Source organism: Condylura cristata, unplaced genomic scaffold (genome assembly GCF_000260355.1).
Source record: "Condylura cristata isolate star-nosed mole 26May11 unplaced genomic scaffold, ConCri1.0 scaffold00004, whole genome shotgun sequence".
In the NCBI taxonomy this organism is placed as follows: Eukaryota; Metazoa; Chordata; class Mammalia; order Eulipotyphla; family Talpidae; genus Condylura; species Condylura cristata.
In genome coordinates this window covers 65,142,045-65,162,476 of record NW_004567105.1, presented here as the reverse complement: position 1 = coordinate 65,162,476, position 20,432 = coordinate 65,142,045, and the positions used below count along the sequence as shown (strand labels likewise).

Below are 20,432 nucleotides of genomic sequence, written 5' to 3'. Positions count from 1 at the left end.
ACCTCAGCTGAGGGGCACACGTGTAGTCCACCCGGGGACCCTTCTCCCCTACCGTGCCTTCTCCCCACAGAACCCAAGGGGGTCAGGCTCGCATTTACCTCTGCTCAAAGCTGTTTTTCAAGTTTTGCTCCCCAGCCTGCAGAAGGCTGAGGCCACTGGCAATCTCCAAGGACTCCTGCTGCTCACCAGCTCGGCTTTTGAGGCTCAGTTCCTTCTCCTTCCTCTTCTCCATCTGCTCCTGCAGCCTTTTGTGCTGCATCTCCTGCATAGCCTTGAACTGGCGCCGCAAGGTGTCCTGTGAGCTTTCATCCGCTGCCATCCTGACCTAGGAGTAGGACAAGAAGTCTGGGCAGAAGCAAACTCCGCAAGGTGTGTATCTCGCAGGAGTGGTGAGCGAGTGGTCAGGCTGCTTGCACATCCCCTACGCTGGAGTTTCCTGGATGGAACGTGTCGTATGTGTGTCCGCGGGGGAGTTCTGATGTCCCACACTCACCTTAAAGCCCAAGCTGAGCTGAGCTAGAGGGGCCACCGGATGCTGAATGACATCAGAGTACGCCCCATCACTCAGAGTCAACTCCTTGCCACCCCTAAAAGCTGTGATTCTCAATAGTGAACCACAGAACCATAGAATTGCCTCAGAGCTTAGGAAACATAAAAGTGCTTGTGATGTCCCGGGGGGCAATTAAGTCCCAACATCTAGGATTTTTTTACTTTTTAAGATTATTTTAAATTGGACGTAAATGTAAATAGAGGTGTAATTTACATGCAGTACCGTGGGCCGAAATCCTAAGCATACAGAAGGACTCTCCACCACACAGAGTGGCCACCTTGCGCAGATGTCCTCAAACCTACCTGTGCCTCCAAACCGCTTTTCTGACCTGTACTACTAAGGGGAATTTTGTGTTTTCTTTTTAATGCTCAAGTACAATTTTCACAGAAGAAAGCCTATCAAGTTTAGGTGTGCCAAAGAATTTTGACACATACACCTATTGCTTAAAGGACCTCCACTGTCATGTAGAACATTTCCACGACTCCAGAATGTTCCTTTGTGCCCCTTTGTAATCAGCCTCCTTGCCAGTCCCAAGCTCAGACAAACTCTATTCACCTTTTTTTGTGTTCACCATCGTTTTGCCTGGAATTCCGCGTAACTGGAATCATACAGCGGGTAGTCTTTTGTGTTTGGCTTTCCTTCCTTTTTCTTTTTGCCTAACACTGTACTTTAGAGAGCATCCCTGTTGCTGCACAAATCACTAGTTCACTCTTTTTCTTGCCGGGTACAGTATCCCATCACACAGCTATTCGTTCATCGACAATTCGTTCGTATATTCACTAGTTACTGGATACTGAAGCTGTTTATATTTTGTGCTGTCAGGAATAAAAGTATTATGAACATGCATGTACGAGAAAGTTTCTGTGTGTACACCTTTTTTATTTTTTCTTGGGTAAATATTCAGAGTAAATATTGGGTATTAAATATTCAGAGTGGAAATGCCAGGTTATATGGGAAGTGTATGTGTAACTGTATAAGAAAGTGCTAAGTTGCTTTCCAGTGTGGCTTGTTCCATTTTTCATGCCCATGGGAGTGTTTCCACCACTGCACATGCTGGTCAACACTGCATGGCCTGTCTGCGGGGTCCTCTTAGTGGCCATGGAGTAGTATCTCAACGTGGGTCTAATCTGCACTTCCCTGATAACAAATACATTGAGCATCTTCTCAGGAGCTGACACTATTTGTAGATCTTTTGTGATATGTCTATATGTATCTTTTGTGATAGGTCTATATGTAGCTTTTAAAAATCTTTTAAAAAAGATTTTTAAATTTTATTTAGGCATACAGAACTGGGGTACAGGCCAGAGGTGCAGGGCTGGTAAGAGGACTCACCAGAGGCAGAGTGGGGAGCAGAAGAGGCAGATTGATGAGGTACACTGCTGAGGGGAGCAGTGGGCAGGTCAGGAGTGGTGTGCTGCGCCATGTGGGTCACCTCCGGGGTGGGAATCGAGCTCACATCTAAGTGGCCGTGGCCAGCTTTGCAGTGCTACGCTCCAACCCACTGTGCACATTTTTAAATTGTGCTCTCTTCTTCTTATGGAATGGTCAGAGCACCTTGCATATTCGGATGTTTTGTGTATTTTGGAACTTTACATAAAGGAAGAATAGAGCCCAGAAAATGGAATTTTTAAATGCTCCCATGTTCAAAGTAATTTAAACATGATTTAAAGCATGATGCATTCCCGCCTTAAACCAAACTCAAGTTAACTCATCTCCCCACCATACAGCTTGCCAGGACAGCTCAGAAAGGTCGCTACAGCCTTTGCTGCCCTTCCCTCCCCTCCATCCTGCAGTCCTGCAGCCTTCCAAATGCACAGCTAAGAGCCTGCCACATCCCTGTGCGTAAAAGCTTAGACACCCATCAGCTGCAAAATGAAGTCCAAAGGCACTAAACGCTTTGGGGGGCTTGGCCTCAGGCTGTCCTTCCAGCTTGTTTTCCCATCCATGCCAAGCTTGCACTAATTATATCAACTTGCTTCTTTATTCTTATGCTCCCCTCACCCCCAGGTTTAATCTTGCTGGTATCCCCAAGCCGAGCAGATCCTGCAGGGAGAACATTCTCAAGTGTTCCAGCTCCTCCTTTCTAATGTATGTATCTTTACCCTGTCCCCTGGGGTGCTTCCGGAGCCTGTACCCCTATACCCAGTGGTTCTCAAATCTGCCTTAATTTCAATACCCAGGGATAAAATTCAAAATATGGACGCCCAGTTCTACCCCTATAGGTTCCAAGTCAATGAGCTTGGGGTGGAGACTGGCATGGGCTCAGTGCTGCAGGTGGGCCTAATGCCAGGACAGGAACCTGCTTCTGGCCCTCGAGCCTGCGGAGTGAAGGCAGGAGCCAGTCACCTGGGATCCCTCACCAGGTAGCTCTGCCAGTTGGAGGAAGTGTGCTCTCAGGATGAGCTCAGCAAGTCTGGGCTGCCAATACTTTGCACATTCTCAAAAAAAGTTTTGGCCCTTAACCTACTCCTAGGAAGAAACTCTAAGCTCCTGGCATATTCTGCCTATTAACATGCTTTTATTTACCTGGGGTCCCTGGACCATTCCAGATAGTCTGGGCTAATAGTGTGATTTTATGATTTGGACCTTTTCCCCCCTCTTTTCTCTCCTCTCCCCTGGAGAGGTGGGAGACTGAATGACTTAGGTTAGCCAAGCAAGCAGCCAGCCAGCCAGGTCCACGTCACTAACCCTTGCCCCTTGCTCCCCAACCCCCTGCCCCCAACAAATTCCCTGGCCATCAAGGCTTGGATAAGTCTCTCTGGCTGGCAAAGTTCCATGCATGATACCAGGCATCGCTGCTGGGAGCAGTCAGCACTGTTACCACAGCTCCCCTGGGAGAGAACAACTGGAACCCGTGCCGTTGTCTCCTGGACTCCGGCCAGTGGGCCGACTCCCGGGTTGATTTTAGTCTGCACCCTTTCACTATAAGAGACCATGTCTCCAATGGCTCTTCCGGATTCTGTGAGTGCTTCTACCAAATCATAGAAACTAAGCGAGGTCTTGGTGACTGACCCTCCCCTCATACTGCAGCGCCCCCTGGACCCGTCTGCTGAAACTGCAACACTAAAAGATAAGTCTCCACCCTAGGGTGTCGGAACAGATGTAATACCCAGGGACACACTGTAACTTAACAATTAGACTCCATGTTGTAACTTTAGGTAAAATCAGACTTTTTTTTCCTGTCAAGGGCTAGCTAATACTTAGGTGTGTGGGCCATGTGGTTTTTATTGCAACCGATGTAGTCTATCACTGTGTCGGACAGTAGCCACAATTAAGTATATGAGTGGGTGTGACTGTGTTCCAATAAAATTTTATTATAAACAGGGCCCTCCCTGGTGGTGCAACAGGTTAAAGCGCAGCACTGAAGAGCTGCAGCCTCTTCAGTGTGAGTTTGATCCCCAGCCCTGGTGTGACCCACGTGGCGCGGCAGACCTCTCCTGACTTGGCGGTTGTTCCCTTCGGCGTTTTCTTTCGTCGATCTGCCTGTTCTGCTCCCCACTCTGTCTCTGGTGAATCCTTTCACTGCCCCTGAACCTCTGGACTGCATCCCAGTTCCGTATGCATAAATAAACAAAATCTTTTTAAAAGAAACAAACTATAATAAAGCTAGGCTGTGAGCTGGGCTTGCACTGGAGACCCTTAGCTTGCTGACCCTATTTAGAAAAAATTTAGCTGAAAAGGTGTCTAGAGATTGAAGGAAACCCTGCAGAGCCTATTCTTTGAATCTCTAACTAAAACAGTTTAAAAACCAGATAATCCTGCAAGTCTCTTTTTTTGTAGCTTCTAAGAAAGGACAGCCATATACTTCATTGTCCAAACTGAGTCACTGTGAAGAGTGAAAGGATGAGCTATTTAAAATCATTGTGGGCTCCCCACCCCATGGTAATGCAACAGGTTGGAGCACAGAGCTGTGGGGCTCTCCACAGTCTCTGAGCACAAGTTTGATCCCCAACCCACACGGCACAGCAGACCTCTCCTGACCCACTGCTGCTCCCCTCAGCAGTGTATTTTAGTAGATCTCCCTGTTCCACTCCCCTTTCTGTCTCTGGTGAAGTCTCTAGCCCCTTGTACCTCTGGCCTGTACCCCAGTTCTGTATGCATAAATAAATAATCTGCCAAAAAATTAATCTGCCAAAGGACTGTATCCAAAATACACAAAGAATTCTTAAAACTTAACAATATGAAAGCAACCCAATTAAAAAACAGGGAAAGACCGGGCCCTCCCTGGTGGCGCAGCGGGGTAAAGCACATCAGTAAGAAGCTAAAGCCACTTCTGCATGAGTTCAATTCCTGCCAGCCCCGGAGGTGACCCCCATGGCGTGGCAGACCTCTCCTGACCTGCCCGCTGCTCCCCTCAGCAGTGTACTTCATCGATCTGCCTGTTCTGCTCCCCACTGTGTCTCTGGTGAATCCTCTCACCGGCCCTGCATCTCTGGCCTGTACTCCAGCTCTGTATGCACAAATAAATAAATTAAAAAAAAAACAAACAGGGAAGGACCTGCATACATGCCTTACTAAAGAAGCTATACAGAAGGAAAATAAGCATAAGGAAAAATATTAGACATTAGTTGCCACTAGGACTTACAAAGGAAACCAACGAGCTGCCACACTACACACATTAGAGTGGCTAAAATCCAAAACACTGACAACACCAGATACTTCTAAGCATATGAAACTACTGCAACTCTTACTCACTGCTGATAGGAGAGCAAAATGATACAGTAACTTTGGAAGATGGTTGGTGATTTCTTTCAAAGTTATACATAGCATTACCAGATGATCTAGCAATCATACATATCCAAATTAGTTAAAACCTTATGTTCACACAAAAACCTATAAAGAAATGCTTACTGCTGCTTTGGTCATGATTACCAAAAATCAGATACAACCAGGATCTCCTTAAATGAATGGTTAAACAAACTGGTAACACATAAAAGGGAATATTACCCAATGAAGAAAAGAAATAAGCTATCAAGTCATGAAAAACCACAAAGGAAACCTAGATGCATATAGCTAAGTGCAGAAGCCAGTCTTGAAAACGTCACATACTGTATGTTCCCACCAGATGTCATTCTGGAAAAGGCAAAACTGGTCAATATAAACTCTGCGGTTACCAGGGATTGGGATGACTAATTGGGGTGCAGAGGATTTTTTAGGGCAGTGAAAATACCATGTATGATACCATACTAGACACTTTTCATTATACATTTGTCCCAATTCAGCGTGCCCCAATAGGCACGCTGGGTGATTATGATGGTTTAATGTAGGTTCATCCGTTGTAATAAATGTACCACCCTAATGATTGCTAAGTCATGTGTAGGAGCAGTGGGTAGTAGGAAATCGGATACCTTCCTTCTAATTATGCCGTGAACTTCTTTTGCTGTGAATCTTGCAGTTTTAGAACTGCCGTGAAAGGCCTGTGTTTTGTGGGGGCTGACAGTGCGGCAGGAGGAAGCGTGCTGCCGGGTGGTTTATTTAGCGCTCAGACCGTCGGCGAGGTTGCGAGCAGAGGCCAGAAGGGGGCGCTGGTCAGGGAGCCCCCCAGTTCGAGTACCTGGCTATGCCAGCGATTGTACTATGTGATTTTGTCGGATGACCTGTCCTCTGAGTTTTACTGACCCCTGGACCGCGCGGAAAGTAAGTGTGGGCCTGGAGCGGGGAGGTCTGTGCGTGAAGATTCAGAGAACGAAGGAGGAGGGTTCTCGCCGGGCGCCCGGCATGCTGCGAGCATCAGGCCAGCGGCGGAGCTCCCGGGCGAGCGTAAGTGCTCGGACTCCAGATCAGAACCCCGGCTTCTGCGGGCTCCCCCGGATCAGGGCCCTTCCGCCCTTACCCCGCACTTACAGCGGTCACTCCTCTCCTCCTTTCTACGGCCGCCGCAGCCGGGTCACCTCTTCTGCACACCTGCACGCGCTACTCCCAGCAACCGTCACCAAGGCAACCAGCAACGCCGCCCGCGGGACGGCTCACCAGTCTACGGAAGCCGAGAGGGCGCCGGGAGTTCGCAGAGTGACAGAGGGACAGAAGGACCTGGTGGAGGAGGTGTGGAGGTAGGAGCGGTGGGCTGGAACCTGACAGAGCGCAGTTTGCCCTACTCGTTAAAGTTGGCCTAGTGGTCAGCTCCTGGAATAAGTTTGTTTCGCGGACACTCACGTTCCGTAGTCCTGCAGGGGACTCAAAGATTTAATCATTCACAATTTTTTTTTTAAAAGTGTGCTGAAGAGTTTATGTTGTGATTGCGAGTGAAAAGAATAAGGATGCAAAATACTGATTGTGAAATAAAGTCTCACAAAACTAGGCAAAGAAACAAGACAGGAATACATAGAAATATTTAAAGAAAAAGTCCTATCTGAGGGGTAGAGTTGGAGTGTTGTATTCTTATTTTTGCAAGTAGAGGATTTTAAAAATAATGACTACAGTTTATTTTCATAGTAGAAGAAAACGGTTTTTTTTTTTTTAAAGATTTATTTATTTATATAGAACCGGGGTACAGGCCAGAGATGCGGAGGGTGAGAGGATTCACCAGAGACAGAGTGGGGAGCAGAACAGGCAGATCGACGAAGTACACTGCTGAGGGGAGCAGCGGGCGGGCCAGGAGAGGTCTGCCTCGCCATGTGGTCACCTCCGGGGCAGGCAAGAATCGAACTCATGCGGAAGCGGCTTTAGATTCTCAGTGCTGTGCTTTAACCCGCTGCGCCACCAGGGAGGGCCGCAACTGCGCCACCAGGGAGGGCCCATAGACTTTTTTTTAAAGACACTTCCTAATTAAGTTAATGCTAATCAGCATATATAGAGAGAGGTAGAAAGCAAATTTATGGTAAGAAGGTCAAAGAAGCTCTCCAAATATTTTTTCAGGCTTCTAAATCTTGAAAGTCTTCAGGTATTCGTTGCTCTTTTTCCTTCCTCATAAGGTATTCACCCCTTAGACATGCAGGAGTTTGTGATACCCCCCCACCCGAGAATTGCAGGAGCATGGGGCAGGCCACACTTTGCAGAACTACAGTGCAGTATTAAAATGCGAATGTTTACATTGATATAACCCACCTATTTTACTCGGTTGCTTCCCAAATTTAGGTTCCTTTAGTGTATATTTAGTTCTATGCAATCGTGTCTCCTGTGTATGTCTGTATATCCACCACTTCGGTTTTAAGATGAAATCATCACAAGGATCCCTCTTTTTGTTTTTATAACCAAGCCAACTTCCCTCTTCCTTCCTAATCTCTGGTAACCACTAATCTGTCCTCCTTTTCTAAAATGTTGTCATATATAAATGAATTAATATATTTTTAACCTTTGGGGATTGATATTTTCACTGAAATAATTCTCTGGAAATTCATCTAAGTTGTATCAGTAATTATTTTCCTTTCTATTGCAGTTTTCATGGTATAGGAAGCCATTTTTCACTGTTGAAGTTTGGGTTGATGAAAAAGGTTTAGACATGGATTGTGGTAGCATTTGAACTGCAAGTGTATTTAGGGCCACTTAAAAATGGTTAAGAGGGTAAATTTTGTTATAATTTAAATGAACATGAAAAACAAAAATATCTGTGTGGGTCTTTTTTTTTTTTTTAAACTAATTCCTAAATCAGTTCCTTCCTACAGTTCACAAAGGTTTGACTTTAATGCTTGCTTACTTTTTTTTTTTAAGATTTAATTATTTATGCATACAAGAACTGGGGTACAGGCCAGAGGTGTGGGGAGTGAGAGGATTCACCAGAATGAGGAGCAGAACAGGTCGATCTACTGAAATACACTGAGGGGAGCAGTGGTTGAGACAGGAGAGGTCTGATGCACCATGTGGGTCACCTCCATGGCTGGGGACCACTGCACTCATGTTGCAGTGGCTGTGGATAGCTTCATAGTGCTGTGCTCTAACCCCTTATGCCACCAGGGAGGACCACTTACTTATCTTTAGATGATAATAATATCAGCATATAGATTTCCCATCACTAAACATGACCCTTTCTATCGTATCTTACACAAATAAGCAAATATAACATAAGCAAAGACCCCACTCTTACCAGGCAAAGCACAACTGAACAAACAAAATGTCTGGGTTTTCAAAAGACACAAAAACACTGATTGAAAAAGATACCTGCACCCCATGTTTATTGCTGCTTTATTTACAATTGGAAAAACATGGAAGCAGCCGAAATGCCCAAAATTAGATGACTGGATAAAAAAGATGTGGTACATATATACAATGGAATATTACTCAGCAACCAAAAAAGAGAAACACATGTCTTTTGCAGCAACTTGGATGGAGCTGGAAAAGATCATGCTTAGTGAGATAAGCCAGAAAGAGAAAGAAAAATACCGGATGATTTCACTCATAGCAGTATAATGGACTAGGCGAGAAAATAACAATAATAATGAACAAACATATACCAGAGGCATTTTGTGGGGGTGGAGTGGGGAATGGGATCAAAAAGGGGGGGTGGGGAGGGAAGTGCACGGGATTATGGTGATGGCACACGGGTGACTTGGTGATGGGAAACCCGCGGGGATTACAATTGAGATGGCAAAAAAATGTACAAAATGATGTAAAAATAAACTGTTATAAAATAAAAAAAGAGAGAAAAAAATTTAAAAAAGGGTGTTCTCAGACCCTAGTCATGTCACAAACCTCAACTTTCTTCTTGAAATAGCAAAATAGCAGGTTTATTACCAAACAGACTATGAAAGTGCTTGGCAAACTCAAGTGCTTTTCAATTATGTATCCTTTTACATAATTGTATCCAGATTTAGCAGTTCTGCCTCAGAATGGAATGAGGCTTTGCCACAACAGGCTTCCCTTGGATCTCCCCATTTCAGAGCTCTAAGGAGCTCAGATTTGCAGGTCCAAATCTCACTTGGACATTATGCCATCAGTGTCTCCTGGGGTTGGTCAGCCATATAAACCAAAACACTCAGCTAGTAGTTTTATGTTAAAGAATCGTGGCTTATATCCAAGGACCCTCCCTTCCCAGAACCAGATACCCCCGAGACCAAAGTCATCAGGAAAATATTGTAAACATGACTTCAGAGCAGAGACAAACTGCCTTGAGCTATTTTTGGCCAAGGGTTAAGCCTGAAGGGTTACTATTCTACTTCACAAATGGGAGTACCCACAGAGATAACTGTTCATTTTTTCCAGGTTCAAGTTCCTTCTTGCTGGAAGGAGCTGGGTGCACACACCACCAGTTCTCTCTTCAGTTCATCATGGATTTGAGCTTTCTTTGTTGGCCACCACCCTCTTACAGACTCCCTTAGTACACTTTTTTTTTTTTTTTAGATTCTAACAACACGTTGGCAACAGTCAACTCTTGCTTGACCCACATAGCTATTTTGCTTAAGATGTGTTTGCATATATGGTGACCTCATTCTGTTTCTCAACATTAGTAAACTCAATGTTCTGCCAAGATTCATTAGTCCTTAGTTCCAAGGGACCTCTTTAATGGATGAACTCTACCCTGACTCTCTCCAAGCCCTCAGCACAGTGGACTGGTAATATATTTTATATTCCACCCCCCACCAATTTCTCAATTTCACTCTTAGGTCATATCAAGGTCTTTCAAAATGGTTGGATATGACACCTGGTGTCAGTAGTGGCTGATGTCTCTCTTCTGTTGATTAGGTTCCCAGTACCTTGTTTACTTGTTTTAAATTTATTATCTCCCAGCAATCTCTTAGGCTTCCTAATACATGTCAAAATATCGACTGAGGGTTTTTACATGTGAGTAAGTATGAAGACAAAGCATCTATGGTATATCAGGAAAAAAAATACTGGACTTAGGATCTAGAGTTGAGTGTTTAATGTGGTGTAGTGTGGAAATGAAGGATAGTACTGCTTGGGCAGGCGTCCCTTACATAACTGCCTTCCCTGTCATCGTGAAGGCTCTCCAACGTGACCAAGACCTCCAGGTCTGCTTTATGTTCCAACTCCACAGCTTTTTTTTTTTTTTTTTAAATATTTATTTATTTATGCAAACAGAACCAGGGTACAGGCCAGAGGTGCAGGGACAGTGAGAGGATTCACTAGAGACAGAGCGGGGAACAGAACAGGCAGATCGACGAAGTACACTGCTGAGGGGAGCAGCGGGTGGGTCAGGAGAGGTCTGCCACACCATGTGGTCACCTCCGGGGCAGGCAGGGATCGAACTCATGTGGAAGTGGCTTTAACTTCTTAGTGCTGTGCTTTAACCCGCTGCGCCACCAGGGAGGGCCGCAACTCCACAGCTTTTTAACAGTGTGACCTTGAATAAATTAGAGCTTACCTTCTTGCTCAAGTCAGGAAGACACATGTCAAACTTTTGCAAAGAACTAGTGAAAAGTATTAAAGCATTTATATAGGGCAAAGCACTGTACAAAAGCAAAGTTTTATCACAGTGGAGCATTTTTTTTAAACTCAAATATGGCAAAATTTGAGAAAAGGGCAAATTTACTATTGTCTAGAAGAGTTCAGAGAACTTTTTCCAAAAGTAGAATTTGAGTGTGCACTTAGATTATGGCGTACCAGGAAATTAAGTTAAATGAAAATTAAACTGGGAGTGGGGAAGGAGAACATTCAAGAAAGGAGTAGAGACCATAAGCAAATGTGTTGGGGCAGTGGTGAGCACAGAAGGTGCCAAGAATAGGAAGTGAAGGGCCTACATTTAAAGTGGGCAACAGGGAAAGGAAAAGGACACATCTGAATGATGAGACACTCTTCACTATAAAACACTGAATCTGGTGATTTGTTTATTAGTGATAGAAGACAGGAGGAAAGAAAGACACCTTGAAAGATTTCAGCCGAAGGGGTGACAGGTGAGCAAGAAATAACCACCAGCAGGAAGGCGGTATGGTTGTAGACAAGCTGAACTTAGGTAACAGGACTCCAGCTAAAAGGTTTGACAGCATTTCCTCCTTACACAGGAATTTCGCTCTGACATTTCAGTTCAATTGAGGGAGGAATAAGACCTAATCCAGAGTATTAGGACATTTTCCTAAGGTTCCTCTAACGGGACCACATGGGGGGCGCTGCTCTAGAATACCTGCCACTACTGAACTTTAATCTTTTATCTTGCTAAAAACAAATTCTTTCTTTTACAAATGTCAGTGAGTCAGGGGAAATAGACTCTAACAATAAGCTATGATGCACGGGCAGTAAATGTTTGGTTTCCTTTCTTAAAATTTCCCCATTTAATTTTAAGTGTGACATATTTAAATAACTGGCATTTCTGCTATTACTCATGAGAATTTTAAAATTTCCTATGTTCATTCAACTTTGTTCTGGCCCAACAGGTACGCTGAGTGGGTTGCAGGTTTACATGGGGATAGAGCCTGAACAGTTCCTGAAACTCTCAGCAGCATTTCCTCATCTGTGAGACAAGAGGAAAAGACATGGCCAGTCTTTGAAAATTCTGACTCTTGACACAGAAGTAGAATATATTTCAGGGGTACGTGTTAAGTGTGGCATCAAATTCCAACTCTAACCACGAGATGTCACTGTTGATCATTAATTAGAAGTAATTTTTTCTGGGAACAGCAGGATCCTGAACACAAAAAACCAAAACCTACTTATCTTAATTACTCAACACTTTTTGAATAACCATATTAGACTGACACTAGTATTTGGTTGAACAAAATAATGTATTTATCAATTAGGATAACAATTTTCTGAAACTTTGCAATTTTGTTCTTCTAAAGGAAGCTTCATGGACAATTGTTAAGGACTGCGTTTAAGCATTTCCTGTAACACCTACTCAAAGCTGTGTAAACAGATCCTAGTAGTATCTTATATTTTAAAGTACTTTCTCATAGAACAAGTAAAGATCTATCACATAGGACTTTAGAAATTAACTAGCCCAACTTTTTAGCAAGTAAAAATTGAGTAAACATTGATTTGGTGTAGGCTACAGAGTCAGTGGTGAGTTAAGATTTTTTTGTCTCATTTCATTAATTTGTGATAACTGCTCTATTCCAGCATGAGTTCCAGAAAAGGCTAACATACAACCCTCTATCACCATTACCTACCCTTTACTGCCTAGGTTCCAGAGCCAAATCTACAGCCCTTCTGAGCTCTGTGCGACTTTGGATTATTTAACCTGTTCAAATTTCCTGCTACGTGATCTAGCAACTCCTTAGGGTTGCTAGGAAGCTTAAATGACAGATGAAAAATGCTTAGAGCAATGTGTGACACACAGAATATGCTCAATAAATGTTAATTATTATTCCTATTTGGTAGATAATCTTTACGTGTGATTCTTACCAAAATAGAAAATGTTTATCTTTTCTTGAAAATTAATTTGTATGGTGTCTTCAGGAATGTTTTATTTTTCTTGAAATAAATACAAGATATTATGTGTTCATTTACTTTAATAACATATTACATTTACCATGTATCACCATGGAATGTAAATTCAAGTTAGACAAGAGAATGTCACAAGTTCATTTCAAAATTTTATAACATTGGAAGTAATTTTAGTTTAGCATTTATGATTCCTACAGAAAAAATAAACATACCACACAGAAAAAGTATCGTTCATTTACCTTTCAATTAGTACTTAAAATATACTTTTGCTTTAAGATGGCATCTAAAAACTATCCTAAATAAGAACAGCTAAAATATAACTCTGAATTACAAAAGCACTACAATGGGATCCATAATTAAGTTTTTTTATGTTTACAAGTATAACTTTTAAATAAAGCAGTTCTATTGTCAACTTTTTAGGTTTGGCTTACATACACACACACACACATTTTCAGTTGGAGAGAGGCCTATAATGGCATAATCCATGCACTAAACCATTACTTCAATAGCTAACCAGCCCTAAAAACTGAAGTACTGATCAGTTCACAAGGCAGGCAGGAAGAAATAAATTAATTGGATATCATAAGCATGTAACATTCTGTAGCAACTAGGAATACTTTAGAATCGAACTCTTATCTTATTCAGAATTAAATTCATCAGAAGAGTTTGGAAAGTGGATGGCTTACCACCATCAAGCACTTATATGTTTTTTGGTGCTAACTTGACTCCCCTGAATTGACTAGCTAGTGAACTACTCACTAGGTAATTTCATCACCAGGTAAGTCAAGTTTGCAAGAAAGGAAGTCAATATTCCAATTACTGTGTTATTGTTTGACCCACTCAAATAATTTATTTTCAACACAAACATATAACCTCAATATGAGATGTCTAATTGAAGTAAGTACCACCAAGACCAACACAGGATCTCTTCTTCTAAGGTTTAGGTTTTGCCCAGTATTCCTTATACATGGAATAGCCCATACCTAAAGAGAAAGAATGCAAGTTAAGTTATTTAAGTATTTTCAATATTTAAAAAAGTTTATAAAATAGCTAAATGTAGCACCATGCTAGCATGCCACATTTACAGAGGAACAAAACTACAAGATGCATTCACCCTTGCATTCTTACATAATTTACATTTCTAGCATTTTTTTTTTGTAGTTTCCCAAGTAGTGCAAAGATAGTGTGACTCCCAGTCTATTTAAATATGTTTTAAATAACAAGCAATATTTATCTGGCCCCTTTAAAAGGAGTTACCCTGGCTACAGAAAACCAGATAAAGTCAAAGAATTAAATCTAATAAAAGTATGTAACACAAGGGATTAAGTCTCAGCACTTATGAAGCTATCTGCAGCCACTGCAGTCCCCAGCCAAGGAGCTAACCCACATGGCACAGCAGACCTCTCCTCTCCCACCCATTGCTCCCCTCCACGGTGTGTTTCAGTCAATCCACCTGTTCTGTTCCCCACTGTGTCTAGTGAATCCTCTCACTCCCAGTTCTTGTATGCATAAATAAGTAAATTTTTTTAAAAAAAGTATGTAATACCTACATTAAAAAAAATCTTTTCAACTGTCAAAACCTCAATAATATAGCCATCATATGTCTCTCACAGAGAATGGGATCATATTACAACCTTATTTGTGTTTCTAGACTCTTCAGTGAAATGATAAATCTTGTGATGGATAAGATATTTTCTCTTTAAAACCTTAGAACTATGTTACTACATGAGCTGTTTTACAATTGATTTTTACATGAAAATGAACTTAATTTTAAACTGCGTCAAAGTCAGTATCCACCTTATTTGTTTGCAAAGAAATCCATTAATTGGGAACCTGTCTGAAAATTTCCCGTAGGAACTTACCAAGAGTCATTGCTCCTACAACAAAACCTTGGGCTGCCACGCGCATGTGGATGAGGTGAACAGACATTTTAGTATTTCCTCTGCTCTTCAATTTGTATAAACCATATGCAACAATAGCTGCAAAACCTGCCATTCCTGTAAAACAAATGGTTTCAAGTATGTTTACATATATGGTGGCAGGGAACCAAGATTTTCTATCAACTAATGTACTTTATTTTATAAGGATACTTTACCAGACTATTAACTAGTTTACATACAATTTGAGTTTTAATTCCCCTCCTCTAAAAGCCAAAAATCCACAATTAATAGAAACAGTAGCAGATTCAGAAAGTTAACATTATCTTTACATGTGGGTTTCTGGAACCTTTACAAGAGTGCCAGGGGAACTGTTCCTTGCTGTCCTACTTCCTTCCCTGAAAGGAATCACTTAATACAGCAGACCTTATAAAGAACCACCGTTGTGAGTATAATGTTCTTTTGAGTCTTGAGTCCTCGTAAACCACCGAGACTGGGCAGTCTTGGGGCCTCCCAAAACATTCAAAATAAGAGTTTGAATATGCAAGAGAATTTTTGTAATGAGAGTATACTAATTATTAGTGTATTTCAACAACATATGATAAAATATTAGGAAATACATGCTTAAAGATGTGATCTATAAATTGACCACACATCTAATAGATTAAAATTTACAAAAGATTATTAGACCCTCAAACTCACCAATGGGGACAAATGGTGCCTCTTTAGCTTTTCGAACAAGTTTAGATCCCTGACCTTCATCATATGAAGACAGCGAAATATCCTGGTTGGTTGACATTGTGATTGAAGAATCTTCCTGAAAAAGACTTTCCAGAAGGTTTTGCAATTAAAAGCATGCAGAATGTTAAATGACTGGATGTATTTAAGATAATCCTAGGTTCCATAAAATCTTGGTACATGGGCCTCCCTGGTGGCACAAGGATTAAGTCTCAGCTCTATAAAGCTATGGGAAGCCACTACAGCCGAGTTAGATCCCAATCCCCGACCAGGAGCTAACCTATGTGGTACAGCAGACCACTCCTGTCTTGTCTACTGCTACTCTCAGCAGTATATTTCAATCTGCCTGTTCTGCTCCTCATTCTATCTCTGGTGAATCCTCTCATATCCCCCACCCCTGCACTTCTGGCCTACAGCCCTGCTCTTGTATGTATAAATAAATACAATCTTCCACATTTAGGGAGGGCTGAATGTATTTATTCTCCCATACAACCAATTTCTTGTGTATAAGGGCCTCCCTGCTGTTGCAAGGGGTTAAGTCTTAGCACTATTTAGCTATCAGCTTTCTGCTGAATCCTCTCGTATCCCTCATCTCTGGGTGGGCCTGCACCCCAGCTCTTATATACATAAATGGATAAATCTTAAAAAAAAAAAAAAAAGGTGTGAAAAAATTGGAATTATTTTTAATCACTTAAAACATTAATTTTCTGGCTAATCCTTAATCAACTTCAACTAGGTAACTAAATTACTCAAAACAAACTGATACTCTTTACTCATTCTTCAATATGTTGAAAAAGCACACTAAACATTTTATAGTATAGTTAAGTATTATTTTTATGGCTTTCAATTGTAACTGACTTATTTCAAAGGCAGATTTATTTTTGCCAATGTGATACTTGGCATAAGTTTTCACTTCTGAATAGTTTCTAACCTATTATACATGTCTCTATGATTGACGTGTGTCTGTTTTTGGGCAAAAGATTACAGTTATCTGAACAGTCAGAATTTCTATTATTATTTACTTGGCAACTTACTTCATTATTTACTCCTGTAAAAAAATTTTATAATAGTTTATTTTTACATCATTTTGTGCCTTTCCCATCTCAGTTGTAATCCCCGTGGGCTTCCTATCACCAAATCACCTGTGTGTCATCACCATAGTCCAGTGCCCTTCCCCTCACCATTTTTTTATCCCATTTCCCATTCCACCCCCATAAATTGTCTCTGGTATATAGTTTCATTGTATATGTATATAGTTTCCACAGTATATGTATGTGTGTCTTTCCTATTATACATTATTTACTCCTTTTATGGACCAATTTTTATTTTAGATACTATGCTAGAAAAGCCTTTTGTAAAATATAATTTATATTAAATGAAAATAACAGGTTTTAGCTTTTTATGATTGTGGTTATCAGTTTTAACATTTTGCAGCATTAATCTACTGCTTGGGTCTTTCTTAATGCCTATATTCTAAGCTTCTATAATCTGAAGCTTTACCTTCCCCTATATAGTTCACATACCTTGGATAACCCTCTTAGAATTCTCTACTTTCTTTTATAGTATTATTTATTTAAATGGTACCAAAATAAGACACTAATGTATAGTTATATGAATAAAGTGGCTGGGAAAAAAAAAAAAAAAGATTCACTCCCATTATCACAGGGAACCAAAAGCGCCAGAGTCCCCTTTCTACATACAGGAAACTGGTAAACATTTTATCAAGAGTCAATAAATTCATTTTTCCCTTAGAGTAAGCATGTAAATACTTCTTTCTTCTCTGAGTTGGTCTGAACTGCCTATAAAGTTATCCATAAAGAGTCCTGACTAATTCCTCCCATTTTTCAGGTTCTTATTTCAACTGATCACCTGTGGAAATTTTTTTTTTTTTGCAGTCCCTATACTTTACCTATTAATAACTTTTACAAATGTCTGTGTAGCTATTTTTCCAGCAAGAATCTTTGATGTCAGGGGCTACACCTACCCTGGTTATTATCTTCAATGCCTGGCATTGAATGCCATGCCAGTGTAAGTACAGCACAGAATGTCTGTTGTGTAAATTTTATAATTCTATTTTCCAGTGATCATTTATAAGTATTATGTGAAAATAATGATACAAATTTGTACAGTCTAATCAGTAAGAAAAAGACCAAACTACAGCCATGTAAGCATTTACTTCTTTTTAACTCTTATATCTATAAAAAGAGAAATGACAAACTGAGTAGGTCTTGGTTCCTGGCGACCACAAAAGACAAGATCATAACATACCACTACCCAATTTTAAAAACTACACCTTCTTTCGCAGATATAAAAGCATGTTTTCTTCCTTTTAATTATTTCCAAACTAAGAATTCATTTGGAAATTGCCTTTAAAATCAAAATAGTTGGTAGCTTTTTCTCTATCTCACATCTGGATCACTAATTGAGATTTTCCAACAGGTCATTGGAGCAAAAGGTTCCCCTGCCCTTCAGAAAAGAAGGGGGATGGCTGTCCCCTGTCTGTAAAAGAACACACAGACACATACAGGAGAAAAACCAGTGGTTGTTACTGCTCACTTATGATACAGACTGAAGTTTATATGGATAAGGCACTTGATCTTTCTCAAATTAACTGCTGAGCTAAGAATAGGGAGTGGGAGAACAAACCACATTGTGGCCATCATTTGCTCTGAATGACTACAATAATCTGTCTCGGATCCAGAACATTTTGTGTGCACATTTTGGGATAAAATGAATAAACATGAATATTAAAAACCCAACATTTACAGCTGTTATTCTATAGTTCAAATTAATTTTTATACAATCATATATACATATATATATATGTGTGTGTGTGTGTGTGTATATATATATATAAACTCCCTGGGTGTAAGATTTTCTAATTGTCTTCCTAATTGCCACCTAAAAATTGTACCTAAAAATTCACACCCCTAAATTGAAAACTGTTCACTTTTAAAGAATCAGGACCAATAACTACAAATCAAATAATTTGACAATAACAATCTAGATGACTAATTCACACCATCAGCCTATTTTACAGATGAAGGGTTACATAAATTGCTCACAGTGGAATACCTCTTTGGCAGGGTAGGGTTACAACCGTTTTTGGATACAACACCCAGGGTTCTTTTGATTGACAATACACTGTCAAATTATCAATTTTATGATGCTGGTATATTATCTGAGAAATATTAAAATCCACCTATTTTCTAAAATGAAATGGAACCTTTTCCTGACTTAATTTATCTAACAACATTAACTGTGATTTGAAATTTTTTTTTCAATAGCGCCAAGTTCTACATTTTCCTTCTAATGTTTTTCTTATTCGCCCACAGCATTTGACCCAGATCACTGTCAAAAAGTTGAAACAGGTGCAAAAAGAGGCAGGAACCATTAGATATTCAAAGCCAACTTGGAAGCCCGGAGTTATTCTGTTCCTTTTTAAGATACTACTCAAGACATTTCCAAGGTCTGCGAACCAAGAAGAGGCTTTAGCGAAGATGCGCTCCCACCATCAGGTGATGCAACAGGCTCAAGGATCTTCAGAGCCTGTCATCTTAGTGATGAAACTACCACCTAAAACAAGCGTTCAAACTTGGATTTGCACCATCACCTGTCAGCTTGCTGAAAAAGGCTGGCGACGGCGTCCAGGGCCGGGGCAGGACCCAAGGCGTCACGTCAAGAAGCCTCTCCCTACTCCCTGTGATTCCGATCTAGCCGGAAGTAAGCCAAGCTGGTGTCCAGGCTCCGGGTTCCTTCCCGCGGGGGCACGATGCCGCTTCCATCTGGCAAAACCGCGAGGCGGCCAGACTGATAGTGCCGGGCACCTGGCGGAGCCTGTTTCCCCTCGTGGGAATGGATTCCCCTGCAGCCGACGGTGCCGCTCCCTGCACGGGGAATACCGAACCGCGGGGAACGCGGGCGGGGCCGCCGGCAGCTCCTGTTCTGCACCCTTGCCATGTCTGCTGCTGTCGCACTGGCGCGCTCACTTGAGGCACAAAAGCCAAGGCCGTCACGGAGCTGCCCCAGGCCCGAGGCCCCCTTCACCTGCCCGGGCAAGGCGGCGGAAACGCTCGGCCGGGGCACAGAAAGCCGGAGACAGGAGGTCACGTGGTTTGCCGCCCGGCCGCGACCTCTCAGCTTCCCCCCGCCCCCGCTCCCGGTGACCTTGTCCGAACTCCCAGGCCGGGCGCGCGCCCTCCCCAGCCCGGCTCACCCACCGGAACCAAGGAGGGGCCGCGCTCGGCGGAAGCCCGGGACTCCGGCTGCCGCCGGCACCCAGGCCCCTCCACAGGTTTCTCAGTGCTGCGCCGTCGGGAAGACTCAGGCCCAGCAACGTTTACTCCACAAACTCGCCATCTCCGTTCGGGCTCCGGTTTCCTCACCCGACCAGGCACCAGGCCTTTTCCCCGGACGCCCAGCCGGCCCCAACCCACCTTCGGGCCTGAGCACGCCAGCCCTCCCCGGCGGGCATCGCCCCTACACCCAGTCCCGACGCCCCCCCCCCAAGGTGCTCGCGGCCCAGCCAGGCGCTACCCCACTTCTTCCCGCAGTGCAGTGCTGGCTCCCCACCTAGCATTAACCCGCCAAATTTTACTTACTTAGTACTTACAGCCCCCTCAGACTCCAGCGGTGGCTAGCCCCTGCCCGCGCCTTCAGCCCAGCCGGCTTCTCGCAGTCCCGCCTCCAGTCGGTCCCCGCCAATCAGAAGGCAGCGATCAGCACGCGGGAGTGGGCGGGGCCAGTGCAGCTGGACATGTACTTGCGTGCGTACGGTGGGTGGGGCGATCCAGGACGGGCCCTGGATTGGCTGGGACGACGGCGCGGATGGTGGCTTTACGTCCTCGGCGGTCGCGTAGGAGCTGCGTCAGAGTTGACAGCGGGGCGTCCTGTGTTCGCGCGAGGACCCGCGAAGGCTCTCGAGGGCCGCGCGGTTCCCTGGTCCCTGGGTTTCCCTCGCCCTTTCCCGTGGGGCTGCCGCGGCGAGCACGCGCTGG

The 20,432-nt window shown here is 42.8% G+C and overlaps 2 protein-coding genes across 3 annotated transcripts in view; both read right to left on the bottom strand.

Annotated features, from left to right (window-relative positions):
• CCDC13 (coiled-coil domain containing 13) overlaps positions 1-6,459 on the bottom strand; it is a 41,053-nt gene extending 34,594 nt beyond the window's left edge. The window contains exons 1-2 of the mRNA XM_004676622.2: positions 6,395-6,459; positions 99-325 (exon numbers count right to left, since the gene is read on the bottom strand). Coding sequence (XP_004676679.1) covers positions 99-319 — 221 coding nt within the window. The 5' untranslated portion in view covers positions 320-325; positions 6,395-6,459. The remainder of the gene's footprint in view (positions 1-98; positions 326-6,394) is intronic.
• Positions 6,460-12,816: 6,357 nt separating this feature from the next.
• Positions 12,817-20,136, bottom strand: HIGD1A (HIG1 hypoxia inducible domain family, member 1A). 2 transcript variants are annotated; one of them, XM_012735202.1, is made up of 4 exons: positions 20,048-20,126; positions 15,400-15,524; positions 14,683-14,817; positions 12,817-13,803 (listed from the first exon to the last, which is right to left on the bottom strand). In XM_012735202.1, exons 2-4 carry the CDS (start codon positions 15,494-15,496, stop codon positions 13,754-13,756), a joined length of 282 nt encoding a protein of 93 aa, XP_012590656.1. In that variant the 5' UTR covers positions 15,497-15,524; positions 20,048-20,126; the 3' UTR covers positions 12,817-13,753. The 2 variants fall into 2 exon arrangements, with proteins under 2 accessions (XP_012590656.1, XP_004676326.1); XM_004676269.2 differs by having other exon boundaries at positions 12,818-13,803; positions 20,037-20,136.
• Between the last annotated feature and the right edge of the window lie 296 nt (positions 20,137-20,432).

What these genes read in the sequence shown, in the direction of transcription:
- HIGD1A (XM_004676269.2), bottom strand. Translation starts at nt 15,496, where the DNA reads ATGTCAACCAACCAGGATATTTCGCTGTCTTCATATGATGAAGGTCAG. An exon ending in GGCACCATTTGTCCCCATTG is followed by an intron (nt 14,818 to 15,399) that starts GTGAGTTTGAGG and finishes TTTGTTTTACAG; the next exon opens with GAATGGCAGGTTTTGCAGCT. An exon ending in TGTAGGAGCAATGACTCTTG is followed by an intron (nt 13,804 to 14,682) that starts GTAAGTTCCTAC and finishes CTTTCTCTTTAG; the next exon opens with GTATGGGCTATTCCATGTAT.